This window comes from Chiloscyllium plagiosum, chromosome 1 (assembly GCF_004010195.1).
Source record: "Chiloscyllium plagiosum isolate BGI_BamShark_2017 chromosome 1, ASM401019v2, whole genome shotgun sequence".
NCBI classification, from domain to species: Eukaryota; Metazoa; Chordata; class Chondrichthyes; order Orectolobiformes; family Hemiscylliidae; genus Chiloscyllium; species Chiloscyllium plagiosum.
The window spans coordinates 154,345,902-154,358,886 of record NC_057710.1 but is presented as its reverse complement, the minus strand read 5'-3'; the positions used below and the strand labels follow the sequence as shown (position 1 = coordinate 154,358,886).

The 12,985-nt window shown below is 38.8% G+C and overlaps 1 protein-coding gene across 9 annotated transcripts in view; it reads left to right on the top strand.

Moving 5' to 3' along the window:
• Positions 1-12,985, top strand: part of fbxw7 (F-box and WD repeat domain containing 7) — a 165,005-nt gene that overhangs the window by 139,850 nt on the left and 12,170 nt on the right. For 6 of the 9 annotated variants that reach the window (XM_043699787.1, XM_043699801.1, XM_043699816.1 and 3 more), the window contains exons 7-10: positions 161-277; positions 6,779-6,960; positions 7,158-7,383; positions 12,310-12,520. In XM_043699787.1, coding sequence (XP_043555722.1) covers positions 161-277; positions 6,779-6,960; positions 7,158-7,383; positions 12,310-12,520 — 736 coding nt within the window. The remainder of the gene's footprint in view (positions 1-160; positions 278-6,778; positions 6,961-7,157; positions 7,384-12,309; positions 12,521-12,985) is intronic. The other 3 variants (XM_043699792.1, XM_043699807.1, XM_043699821.1) reach the window with 1 other exon arrangement.

Below are 12,985 nucleotides of genomic sequence, written 5' to 3'. Positions count from 1 at the left end.
AGACTTCCATGTGAAGAATTTGACTTTGGATATTGCAGAAACTGTTGTTTCAGGAGTGAAAATGTTAGAATAGTCAAAGCATTTTGATGATGAGAAATAGTTAACCCAAATTTGCCCTGCTCTGAGTGGTATTCTTTGATATTCTGCTATTCTTTCTCAGCAGGTGCTGAAAGGTCATGATGATCATGTGATCACGTGCCTACAGTTCTGCGGTAACCGAATTGTCAGTGGTTCTGATGACAACACACTGAAAGTGTGGTCAGCTGTCACAGGAAAGGTGAGTTTCTTCAGTTTTGCCCATATCCTGATGGCTCTGTAAAGCTGCTATTCCACAAGACAGAATAAATTGTGACAAAATGAGGGCATGCTTAAAAACAAAAGGCAGTACAGTAATCATGAGTGACTCTAATCTTCTTGTATCGTAATACACAGGAACAAAAGTTGACCATTCAGCAAGATCATGACTGATGTGATAACTCTCGTCTCCATTTACCTGACTTTTCCCCATAACGCTTGATTCCTTTACTGATTAATTATCGGACTATCTCCGCCTTGAATATACTCAACATCCCAGCCTTGACAGCCCTGTGCAGTAAAGAATTCCACAGATTCCCTGCATCTTGAGTTAAGAAATTCCTCCTCATCTCTGTCTTAAAAGGGCAGCCTTTTATTCTGAGATTATACCCCTCTCTCCAATAAGGGGAAACAGTCTCTCCACATCTCCTGTCAAGTTCGCTTAGCATCTTGCCTGTTTCATTAAGGTTGTCTCTCATTTTTCTAAATTTCAGTGAGGACAGGCTCATGCTACTTAACCTGTCCCTGTAAGACAGTCACTCCATATCTGGTATCAACCTAGTGAACTTTTTCTGAACTGCTTCCAATGCCACCAAAATTGATCTCAGTATTCCAGGTGTGGTCTGACTAGCACATTTTATAGTTTCAGCAAAATCTCTTAACTTTTATATTCTATTTCATTTGAAATAAAGGCCAGCATTCCATTTGCCTTCACTGTTAAGCACTGAACTTGCCTGCTAATGTTTTGGGATTCATGCACGAGGAATCCCCATTTTCTCTGTACTCTAGCTTTCTGCTGTCTTTCTCCATTTAAATAATAATCAGTTCCTCTATTCTTAACCCAAAATACATAACCTTTCATTTTTCTATGTTAAATTCCATTTGCTAAGTTTCTTTACCCACTCACTTAACCTTTTTATATCACTCTGCATTCTCCTTGTGTCATCCTCACTACTTGCCTTCCCACTTGATCTGACTGTAATATAATTCACTCTCCTTGTTCAAGTCATTTATGTTGTAAATAATTGTGGCCCCAGCACTAATCCATGTGATACTCCACTAGTTACAGGTTGCATTCTGAGAATGCCCCTTATCCCAAGTCTTCAGTTAGGTAGCTAATCCTCTATCCATGCTAATTTACTACCTCCAACACATGGGGCTTATCCTCATAAAGTATCGCATGTTAAGCTACTTCATCAAACCCTTCGGAAAATCCAAAAATATCACATCCACTCTTTCCTCTTAATTTATTGTTAGTTGCCTCCTCAAATAATTGTATTAAATTTGTCTGACATGATTTCCCATTCATGAAGCCATGTTGATTCTGCTTGATTATATATATTTATAAATGCTCTGCAATTGCATCCTTTATGATCGACTTGAATATTTTCCCAACTGCAGACGTTAAGCTAACTGGCTATAGTACCTGTTCGTTTGCCATGTTTTCTTTTTAAACCTCTGGGACATCTTCAAAATCTAAGGATTCTTGGAAGATTATTACCTGTGCATTCACACTGTCTCTGTAGCCACTTCCTTTAATATCTTAGGGTGTATTCAGTCAGGTCTAGGGGACTTAGCAGTCTCTAACCCCATTAGTTTTTCTAGCAGTTTTTCTCTAGTGATAGATATTGCATTTATTTTGTTTTCTTACTTTCTCCCTTGATTATTTAATAATTTTGGAATGCTAATAGCATCATCTATGGCACAGTGGCTCAGTGGTTAGCACTGCTGCCTCACAGTGCCAGGGACCCGGGTTCAATTCCAGTTTGGACAACTGCCTGTGTGGAGTTTGCCCATTCTTCCCATGTCTGCGTGGGTTTCCTCCGGGTGCTCCGGTTTCCTCCCACAGACCAAAGATGTGCAGGTCAGGTGAATTGGCCATACTAAATTGCCCGTAGTGTTGGGTGAAGAGGTAGATGTAGGGGAATGGGTCTGGGTGGGTTGCTCTTTGGAGGGTCGGTGTGGACTTGTTGGGCCGAAGGGTCTGTTTCCACACTAAGTAATCTAATCTAAAAAAAAATTTGAAACTTCCCCAAGCCTGTGATTTACCATTAATATTTTCCACATTCTGTTTTTCTTTAGATTTGATGCTACCCTTAAGTTTGCTGGTTAACCTTGACTGGCTTACCCCCTTTCTAGAACCCTTCTTCCTCACCGGGACTTATCTTTACTGTGAGCTTTGAGTAATTTTCTTAAAAGTCTGCCATTGCTCCTCAACTTTCTTTGCTGCTGAATTCCTTTCCCATTCCACTCCAGGCAGCTCTGCCCTCATTGTTTTGTAAATGCCCTTATTTAAAGTCATACCAACCCAAGTTCCTCCCCTTCAAACTGAATGCTAGATTCTACTATGTTATGTCAACTTACCCAAGTGGTTCGTTTACTCTGACAAAACCAGCCACGTTACACATCACTGGATCCAAAGTAGCCTGATCACATTTTTAGCATCGCAAATAGTGGAGTGCCACGGACCAGAACTCGGGCCTCAATTATTTATCTTATATATGAACGACTTGGATTAGAGAAATGAATTTTCTACCGACAGGTTTTGGATGACCCAAAATTGGTGGGAATGCCAGGAGAAAGGATGACATACAATCTACAGAGAATATAGACAGGTTAAGTGAGTGGGCATCCAAATTCAGCAGGTTGTAGAGAAGGCAAATTGATTGTTGGCTTCATTTCAAACAGAATGGAGTATAAAATTGTTCAAGACAGTAGTTAGACTTCACATGCTGAAAACAGAAAACAGTCCCCTTATCCCAAGAAAGATACACTCGTATTGGAGGCAGATCAGAGAAGGTTCATAGATTAATTCTGAGTATAGAGTGATTTTCTTAAGAGGAATGGTTGGGCAGATTGGGCTTGAACTCACTGGCATTGAGAAGAGTGGAAGGAGCACATAAGATTCTTAGGTTGCAGAGAGAAGTTGCTTCCTTTTGTCGGAGACTCTAGGACCAAAGGGTATAATGTCAGGTTATAGAGGTCATCAATTTAAGACACGGGTAAGGAGGAATTTTTTACTCTTGGTGGCAGTTACTCTGTAGAGATCCTTACTTGACAGTAGGCTGTCACGGCTGGGTTGTTAAGTATATTCCAGACTGAAGTTGACTTTTAATCATTAAGAGGATAAGGGGTTATGAGGAAAAGACGGGGAAGTGGAGTTGACGATATTCACATCTGGCATGATTTCATTCAATGGCATAGCAGACTTGATGGTCTAAATGCCTATTTCTCTTATGCTTTATGATCCTTCCTGAACCTAGGTTTAACAAAAGGAAATTATTTGAAAAAATAAAGCTAAAATTAGAATGGAGATTTGAACTATTCTACTTTCAGAAATTTAACTTTTTTTCTCTGTTGCTTGTAGCTAAGTGGCCACACCCTGTCTGTCAAAAAAAAAAGGTGTGGGTGAAACAAAAGGACATTTCTATTCAACATTTTGCAACCTGGTTAATGATTCTGCTTCCTGTACCCTCCTCTTGTCTAAAATAAATTCAAAGCAATTACTTGTCTTTTGTAAAAGCTAGATGCTGGACACACTTTACAGTAGTGCTTTCACCACCTTTGATCTGAACCTACAGTACACTTGTCCATTCCAAATCTGTTGTAAATTGAAATGTGTTAATTGGTAGTCACTGTGCATTTGGGCTGATTGATCTGAGGTCCATCAGTAAACAAAATGCTGCAATTAAATTTTGCCAAGAATGAAAGGAACAAGATTAGGATGAAATAATGAAATGCAAAAGAGAATAAAGTGATTTTTAAATAATCTCACTCAGACTTTTGAAGAAATACTTTAATGGGGATGTTCTGAACTGAATGATAAAGGAGATTTAAGTGAGAGCATTTCAACAGAACATCTATGAATTGATGCAATGAACATCTAAAAATTTAGAAAATTAAAACCTCACTTTGAAATTAATCTTTCACAGCAGTGTAGTACGTTGGTCTACCAATTCCTGGAATTGATCAGCAGGGTAAATTCCTGATTTTATTCCAGTCTGGTAGATTCAAAGGGCTTTGTCTGGTTGCCAGTCAACATTAACCACATCTGGAAATATATTGAAACTTTTCTTTCAATCAAAAATACAGTGTCAAGGCACTGCATATGACATTCAATTCCAGCAGTTCTTATCAGAGAAAGTTTTGAATATATCATGGTGCTGCTGTTTATTAATTTTGCTGATTTGAACAATTAGTGGTAATTGAAATAACTCCACAGAAGCTGATATCCAGTCACCAAGTCCCTCTTTATTTACATGTGGAGAGTCCTTGCCACTGATCCAACTCCCTCAGAGCCAGCTCTCAGAGTGAACAGAACCTCCTGTTTATATCTATCAACCAGGCTCCCTGACTGCACCAGGTTAACAGCCACAATCAGGGAACTTATATTTTGAGGTCCACTTACTTGACTTTATTACAATTACTACGGTAGCACGGATTCTAAAGTTCATATTATAGCTCTGCAATGAGTGAAAATATCAGCTAAAACTTCCATTTCTGCGCACTATGAATTAGCTTCTGTAGTGTACAGGCGGTTCTGAAATAGTTCCTTTCCCATGTGATCTTGTGTTATTTTTAAAAATTGCATAATAACAGTGCCATTTAAACTAATGGGACCAGATCAGGAAAGGTCAGGAAAATGAGGTGAGTCTGCAAGTACCATGATGTTTCTAAATGGTTGAGCAGGGTCAAAAGGCCAAAATGACTTCCTCCTACTCCATAGTCTTATATTCCTAAACATTTCAGGTTAATGACCATACCTCAAAACCTACACATTACTCTTTCAACGAAATTGAGCAATTGATCAGGAGCTGTGACAACATCACTGCTGGTCTTAAAGGAAGCTACTCACGAAAATTTAACAAACTCTAGCATTGATTTTCCTATTCTCCAATGTTACTATCAGGTGGGATCAGAATAAAGGAGCGTTCTTTGCAGTACTAAAGCTTATTGAATTAAGAGGGATCTGTAAATCTTTAAAAGTGCATAGAGATACTGAACATTAAAACAGGAAGATTTTGTGAAGGAAAGTGTATGATTGGGATTTCAAAATGACCTTGACTTGTCACCAAGACTTCTGTGAAAATAGAAAATATAACAGTGGGTTATTTGAAATTTTTGTCTAAGGCTAAACTGAGAGTGTTAGTGGATAAATTGCAGGTGAAAATAAAAGCAGAATTTTGTAAAGATGAGATGCTTAAAGAAGTTAGAATTAAAATGAGGACATGAAATTGATGTAATTATTTGAATTGGCTAAGATTCCCTTAGGAGTGAAGTAACTTGAAAGAAAAACAGAATAGAAGGCAAGATTGACCTTAGTGAATGGCACAGTGGTTAGCACTGCTGCCTCACAGCGCCAGAAACCTGGGTTCAATTCCCGCCTCAGGCGACTGACTGTGTGGAGTTTGCACATTCTCCCCGTGTCTGCGTGGGTTTTCTCCCACAGTCCAAAGGTGTGCAGGTCAGGTGAATTGGCCGTAGTATTAGGTGAAGGGGTGAATGTAGGGGAATGGGTCTGGGTGGGTTGCGCTTTGGCGGGTCGGTGTGGACTTGTTGGGCTGAAGGGCCTGTTTCCACACTGTAAGTAATGTAAACCAAGTAGCCTTTCCCAAAAATTGGCAGTGGGTTTCATGGTTATCATTAGATGCTTAATTTCAGATTTTGACACGGTGGCTCAGTGGTTAGCACTGCTGCTTCACAGTGCCAGGGACCTGGGTTCGATTCCAGCCTCAGGTGACTATCTGTGTGGAGTTTGCACATTCTCCCTATGTCTGCGTGGGTTTACTCTGGGTGCTCCAGTTTGGGCGGCACGGTGGCACAGTGGTTAGCACTGCTGCTTCACAGCGCTGGAGACCCGGGTTCAATTCCTGCCTCAGGCGACTAACTGTGTGGAGTTTGCACATTCTCCCCGTGTCTGCGTGGGTTTCCTCCGGGTGCTCCGGTTTCCTCCCACAGTCCAAAGATGTGCAGGTCAGGTGAATTGGCCATGCTAAATTGCCCATAGTGTTAGGTAAGGGGTAAATGTATGGGTGGGTTGCGCTTCGGCGGGTCGGTGTGGACTTGTTGGGCCGAAGGGCCTGTTTCCGCACTGTAATGTAATCTAATCTAATCTAATTTGGAGGTGCCGGTGTTGTACAAAGTTAAAAGTCTCACAATACCAGGTTATAGTCCAACAAGTTTATTTGGAAGTACTAGCTTTTGGAGCATTGCTCCTTCATCAGGTGGTTATCTGATGATGAAGGAGAAGCACTCCGAAAATTAGTGCTTCCAAATAAACCTATGGGACCATAACCTGGTGTTGTATGATTTTTAACAGAATAGAAGAGAAATGGAAAGAGAAGAGAGAGAAGAAAAGACAAATGGAAAGGGGAATAGAATTTAAAAAGCTTGAACTTCATGCAAAACTCTGGAATGTGCATATATTGGGAGTACAGTGTTTTCAGTAACAGCTACCATTTTTTATTTTCCCATTTATTTGCAGTGTTTAAGAACATTAGTAGGACATACGGGTGGTGTCTGGTCATCCCAGATGAGAGGCAATATCATTATAAGTGGATCCACTGACCGAACATTGAAAGTATGGAATGCAGACTCTGGCGAATGTATTCACACACTCTATGGTCATACCTCTACTGTGCGCTGCATGCATCTCCATGAAAATCGGTAGGATTATGTCTGTACTTAATAAAATGACAGTATTCCTGGAGAAAACACAAACTATATTGATATTAAATAATTGAGCAATCAGAAGATCTTGCTTTATCAAATTGTTATCATTTGACACAAGTGGATATACATCTCTATTTGGCCAGTTAGTTTTTGTTATGCACTAATTTGGATGGTCTTGGTTAATATTACAGGGTTGTGAGTGGGTCTCGAGATGCTACTCTTCGTATCTGGGATATTGAAACAGGACAGTGTTTACATGTGTTGATGGGTCATGTTGCAGCTGTGCGATGTGTACAGTATGATGGAAGAAGAGTTGTTAGTGGGGCATATGATTTCATGGTTAAGGTGTGGGACCCTGAAACGGAAACCTGTCTGCATACATTACAGGGACACACCAACAGGGTCTATTCATTACAGGTAAGAGACTGAAGTAATTGTCCATGACATTTTTGTTTTCAAATCCTTTTCTATGTGCAAAGTCATGTATAGATTTATATGTTTTTAGAGGAACTTTTTAGCAAATAGTTATCTTGGAGTTAACATGGTGTGTTATATTGCACTTGGTCCCATATTGCTCAGTACAATTGATAGACACATGCTTTACTGTGCATTATAGGTTGCCAAATCCATGGCAACTATTAGTTACTTGAAGTGTTTAGTGATCTTGCCTTTCAAGGCTACACTTCTATGTAGGAGATAAATTCTTCCAAATAGTATGCAATCTCAAAAAATAAAATAGCAAACAAATTATCCTGGGCACCTCCCAGGTCCAACCACAGTCTCATCCAATCAATCTGGATCAAAATCTAGAGGCTTATTTTCATGCTCTGTCTTATTATGCTGCCTTTGATGCCCATATTAAAATACTGCTTCCAAGTTCTGTTTGAACTAAGAAACCAGCATGGTACAGCTGGGGTTTTTTTTTGGCATCAAACAGTGCATTAGGGATGAATATAACTTTTTAAATGGTTGAACAATTAGCAAATTGTTCAAGTTGAGGTCACATAAAAAGGCCAGTTCAGTGTTGGATCCCAATTAAATGGCAAATGGTTCTTCAAGGGTGTGTCTTTTTTAGTTGAATGTCCTGGCTCCCGGAAGCATCCCAAAATTATTTTTAGAAACCTGCTGTGTCATATGCTGGTGCAGATGTTAAAGAGATGTATGCTTCTGCTAAAATATGTGAGAGCACTGTTTAATCAAAAATAACCTGTAGTCTGCATTCTAAAACATAGACATATAATTAAGCTTTGCCGTATTTTGTGTGTGGCGTAACTGATCAATGTAAGTAGCTGAGATGATTTATTGTGGATCTTCCCACATTTATTTCATTGCTATGTTTTTGTAATGTAAATTTACAGTACATGTTTTGTAAAATATTCCACATTAGTACATAAACCCAGAATAATCTTTAATGACATTATTAAACCTAGTTTTAAAAATGGGAGGAGTTTGTTGAATAAGGCTATTGCTGTCTCTGTAAATCAGAAGCCATTCCCTGCACTACTAAAGTCAGATTCATGTTCTTTTTTAGGTATTCTTTATGAATCTATGGAGTGAGTTAAAGTCAGTAACCCAGATCTTTTATGCATGGCTGGAACATTTAGTGAAATTAGTCAAAGTCCAATGAAGATTTTCATTCTTTTTCTAATTAACATAGCTCAAGTTACAGATCCCTAGAAATCTAGGGAAGCATCAGAATACAAACAAGTATGCAAGTGAAATTCTAAAATAGTGATGCAGAAAATTAAAGATAGGTGTTACCTAAGTGCAACACTTAAGATCATCTACAGACACCTTCATCTCAAAGGACAGGGGATAACATACAGGTAAAATTAATAGTAAAGAAAACCCTAGTTGTAGTCGTACATGAGAAGACAACTGACATGAGAGCCCTGGCACAATCGTTTGTTCAGTGGCTGAAGTGAAAGAGTATTGTACAGATAACTGTCCTAAAAGCTATTTCACTCAAAATTTTCATAAGCTATTGCTATAGCAGGATGGCAAGGAGTTGCAGCTAAATTTTGGATTAACCGTTATTGTCACATTAATTTACATTTATATAGCACCTTTTAACCCTTAAAGCACTGTGGTAGTTCAAAAAGGCATTATAAAACAAAACATGCCACTGAGCCACAAAGAATGATGTTAAGTAAAATGACTAAAGATTAATCAATGATGAATATAAAATACTGTAGAGGTCAAGAATCTAAAATAATAAAAAATACTGGAAATACTCAACAGTCTATCCAGAACTTTGGACAGAGAATAAGAGTTAATGTTTCAGGTCAGTTATCTTTAATCTCTAATTCTGTTTCTGCATGGATGCTCCCTAACCTTGGTCAAAGAGGTATGTGCTGAGAATGGAAGGAAAGTGGTACAAAGGTGGAGAGATTCAGAGAGGAAATTATAATGCTTGGGACTGAGGCAATGGAAGGCACATCCACCAGTGGGTGGAGCTTTAAATTTGGAATACTCAAACAGCTGGCATTTGAGGAGCGTAGACATTTTGGATGCTTGTAGGTATAGTGGGTATAGAGAGATAGAGCAGGCCACTACTGAGGTATTGGGAAACAAGGAATAGAATTACAAAATCAAAGTGTTGCTCAATTGAGAGCCATTGTTAATCAGCAAGTGTGGGGCAGTGGGCAAGCAGTATTTGGTACAACATAGGGCATAAATGGTAAAGTATTTTATTAACTCAAGTTTACAGAGGCTGGAATGTAAATGACTACTTTAACAAAATCTTGGTCATGTCTGGAAGTAATAAAGATTTTTGGTGAGGATTTCAGCAAAAGAGCTGAGGTAGGGTTGGAAGCTGGCAAAATTATGGAGGTGTAAATAGCCACGATCCACGAAGGACCACAGGCATCTCTGTCCATTACAGAGAGACAATTGGTTATAAATAGCTTGGCTGGCATCACTGTAAATATGAAGAAAGGCAAGTAAGCAAACAAACACGCACTACCACAGCTGCACGGGGATTGAAGCTGCACCACTGCTATCATTCTGCTTTACCGTATAGCCATCTAGCCAGCTGAGCTCCCTGACATTGTGGAGAATGGTTGAAAACTCGTCTTGGGCTCAAATATGTCACTAATGTTGCAAAAAGTCTGATTCAGTATCAAGACACTTACTGGGGCAAGGGATGAAATCGGTTATGGTGGAGACAAAAAACAATGACTTCAATCTTTCCAGTATTTAAGTCAAGGAAATTTCTGCTGATCCAGTACTGCCTGTAGATAAGCAGTTTGATAATTTAGAGACAGTGGAGAGCAAGTCGAGAGTGAAGTGAGGTAGAGACAGAAAATGCTGGAAAAACTTCGCAGCTTTAGCAGCATCTGCAACAATGTAGATGAGAAATAGGAGGAATCCAAAGATGACTCCTTGGAGGACTCCAGTAGTTAGTTACCTTTGTGGTTAGTCATTGAGCATGTACCCAAGACACTTTCAATATTCATTAGTAAATTAACACAAAATAATGACACAAAAAACAAGTTATACATAATTCAACTTAGAACAGTCTTATTGTATACAGCAAAACAAAGTTCTAACGGGTTTACCAGCAATACTATTTAGATATAGTCTCACCAGGGAAGTGTCACTACTATTCTGACTCTGCTATTGTATTGTTTATAATAGGATTTCTGATTTTCCTAATTACATGTTAAACTAACTAGCCTATTTTTTTTTTGGGCCTCCTTCCCTTTTCAGTAAAGGTGTTGCATTGGCAGTCTTGCAGTCCTCGGGGACTTTTACAGATGCATTCATTATCTCTGTAGCTGCTTCTTTAAGTATCCTGGAATGCATCTGCCAGGTCCAGGGGACTTACTGGTCTTTATCCCCATTTCGTTTCAAAAGTATTTTTTTCTCTATGTTTCTCATGTTTATTTCCTCTTATCCTTTTACCCTTCCATTACTTAGTAATTTTTGAATGCTCTGCATATCTTTTATTGTGAAGACTGATGCAAATCCTATACCATTTCTCTGTTCTCCTTCATTATTTCCCCAACCTCATTCTGTGAGAGGTCAATGTTAATTTTGATCTCCCTCTTCCTTGCCATTCCTATAAAAAAAGCTGTTGCTGTCCATTCTGATATTACTTGCAAATGTATCCTGAAAGTTTCTCTTCTCTCTATTTATTATTTTTGTGGTCATCTTTTGTTGGTTTTCAAAACTTCCTGAATCCTCTGAGTTTACTACTAATTTTTGGGTTTTTTTTCTTTCAGTCTGAACCTATACTTAATGTTAACCATGGTTAGCTTATCCCCTTTCTAGAATCCTTTTTGGGACATACCTGTGTTATGAGCCATGAACTATTTTCTTCATGTCTGTCATTGTTCCTCAACTGTGCTGCTGAGCTGTTTTCACCACTCACTGCAGTTAGCTCTGCCCTCATTCCTTTCTAATTACCCTTATTTAAGCTTTGCACATTTGCTTCCAAACCAAGTTCCTCCTTCTCAAAACTGAATGCTAAGCTCTGTTGTGTTATGAGCACTGTCTCCAACGGGATAAATTAATCTAGCATAATTTCTTTAAAAGATTAGCTCTCTTCCAGTTAGGTGGACACATACAACCAGATGGAATTATGGATTGTAAGAGGCTGCAAAAATGTTTCAAGAGGATTTGTAGAGGCTTATTGGGCAAAAGAAAATGGTAGATAGAGTATAATGTCAAGAAATATACAGGTTTCCACTTCGGTAGGAAAAGAGAAATACAGAATATTATTTGATGAGAGGCTAAGAGTATTGATGAATCACTGAAAATTAATGTGCAATTATAGCAAACAATTAAGCAGGCAAATGTTATGTTTGTCTTTCATGGAAGAGTACTGAGTATAGAAGTAAGCATGTCTTGCTGTACTTATATTGTGCCTGGGTGAGGCTACATCTGAGGTATTGTGCACAGTTTAGGTCTCTTCACTTAAGGAAAGATATGGAGGGGGTGCAACAAAGCTTCACCAAACTAATTCCTGAGATGGAGGGATGGTCCTATGAAGAAAGGACTGGTCCTGTATTTGGTGGAATTGAGAAGAGTGAGAAGTGATGTCATTCAGATAAACAAAATTCTTAGAGGGATCAACAGGGTAGTTGCAGTAAGGATATCCACTGACTGCGGATCTTGAACCAGGGAGTACAATCTCAGAATAATGAGCAGGCCTTTGTGGACTGGACGTAGAGGAATCTCTTCTCATAGAGGGTGGGGAATCGTTGAAATTCTTTGCCCCAGTGGACTGTGGAGGCTCGGTCATTAAAATGCTGTTTACTGCTATTTCTTTTCTAATCTGCTGTTTCCCTTCTATTCTAAAAGATGATGATGTATTTCTTTTTTCCTTCAACATTGTAGTTTGATGGTATCCATGTAGTAAGTGGTTCACTTGATACCTCTATTCGTGTATGGGATGTGGAGACTGGGAATTGTATTCACACGCTAACAGGGCATCAGTCATTAACAAGTGGAATGGAATTGAAGGACAACACACTCGTTTCTGGAAATGCAGATTCCACAGTAAAAATCTGGGACATCAAAACAGGACAGTGTTTACAAACATTACAAGGTGAGTTTCTACACAAGACCTATTGTATTTAACCAGTCTTAAATATTAAAGTTTTCTTGTGGTGGTAAAACCTGTTCAGATTTCATGAGCGTGTCTTCAGATTCTTATTTTGAGCAAAGGCAGAGAGTTATTTTCAATCCATGTGATTAATATTGATTCCTGTAACATTGTCAAAGGCAGTAATAAGTTATGCTCATGTGTAATAAAGCATCCCAAGATGTTTCACAGGAGCATTATAAAACAAAATATTCTGGATGTAAGTTAGCTCACTGAGCTGGAAGGTTATTTTCAGATGTTTTGTCACCATACTAGATAACTTCATTGAGAGCTTCCGGTGAAGCACTGGTGGTATGTCCCACCTTGCTATTTACAGTTCTTTGTTTCTTAAGGTGGGTGATGTCATTTGCGGTTCTATTTTTTTTCTCAAGGCAAGGTAGATAGGATCTAAATTGATGTGTTTATTTG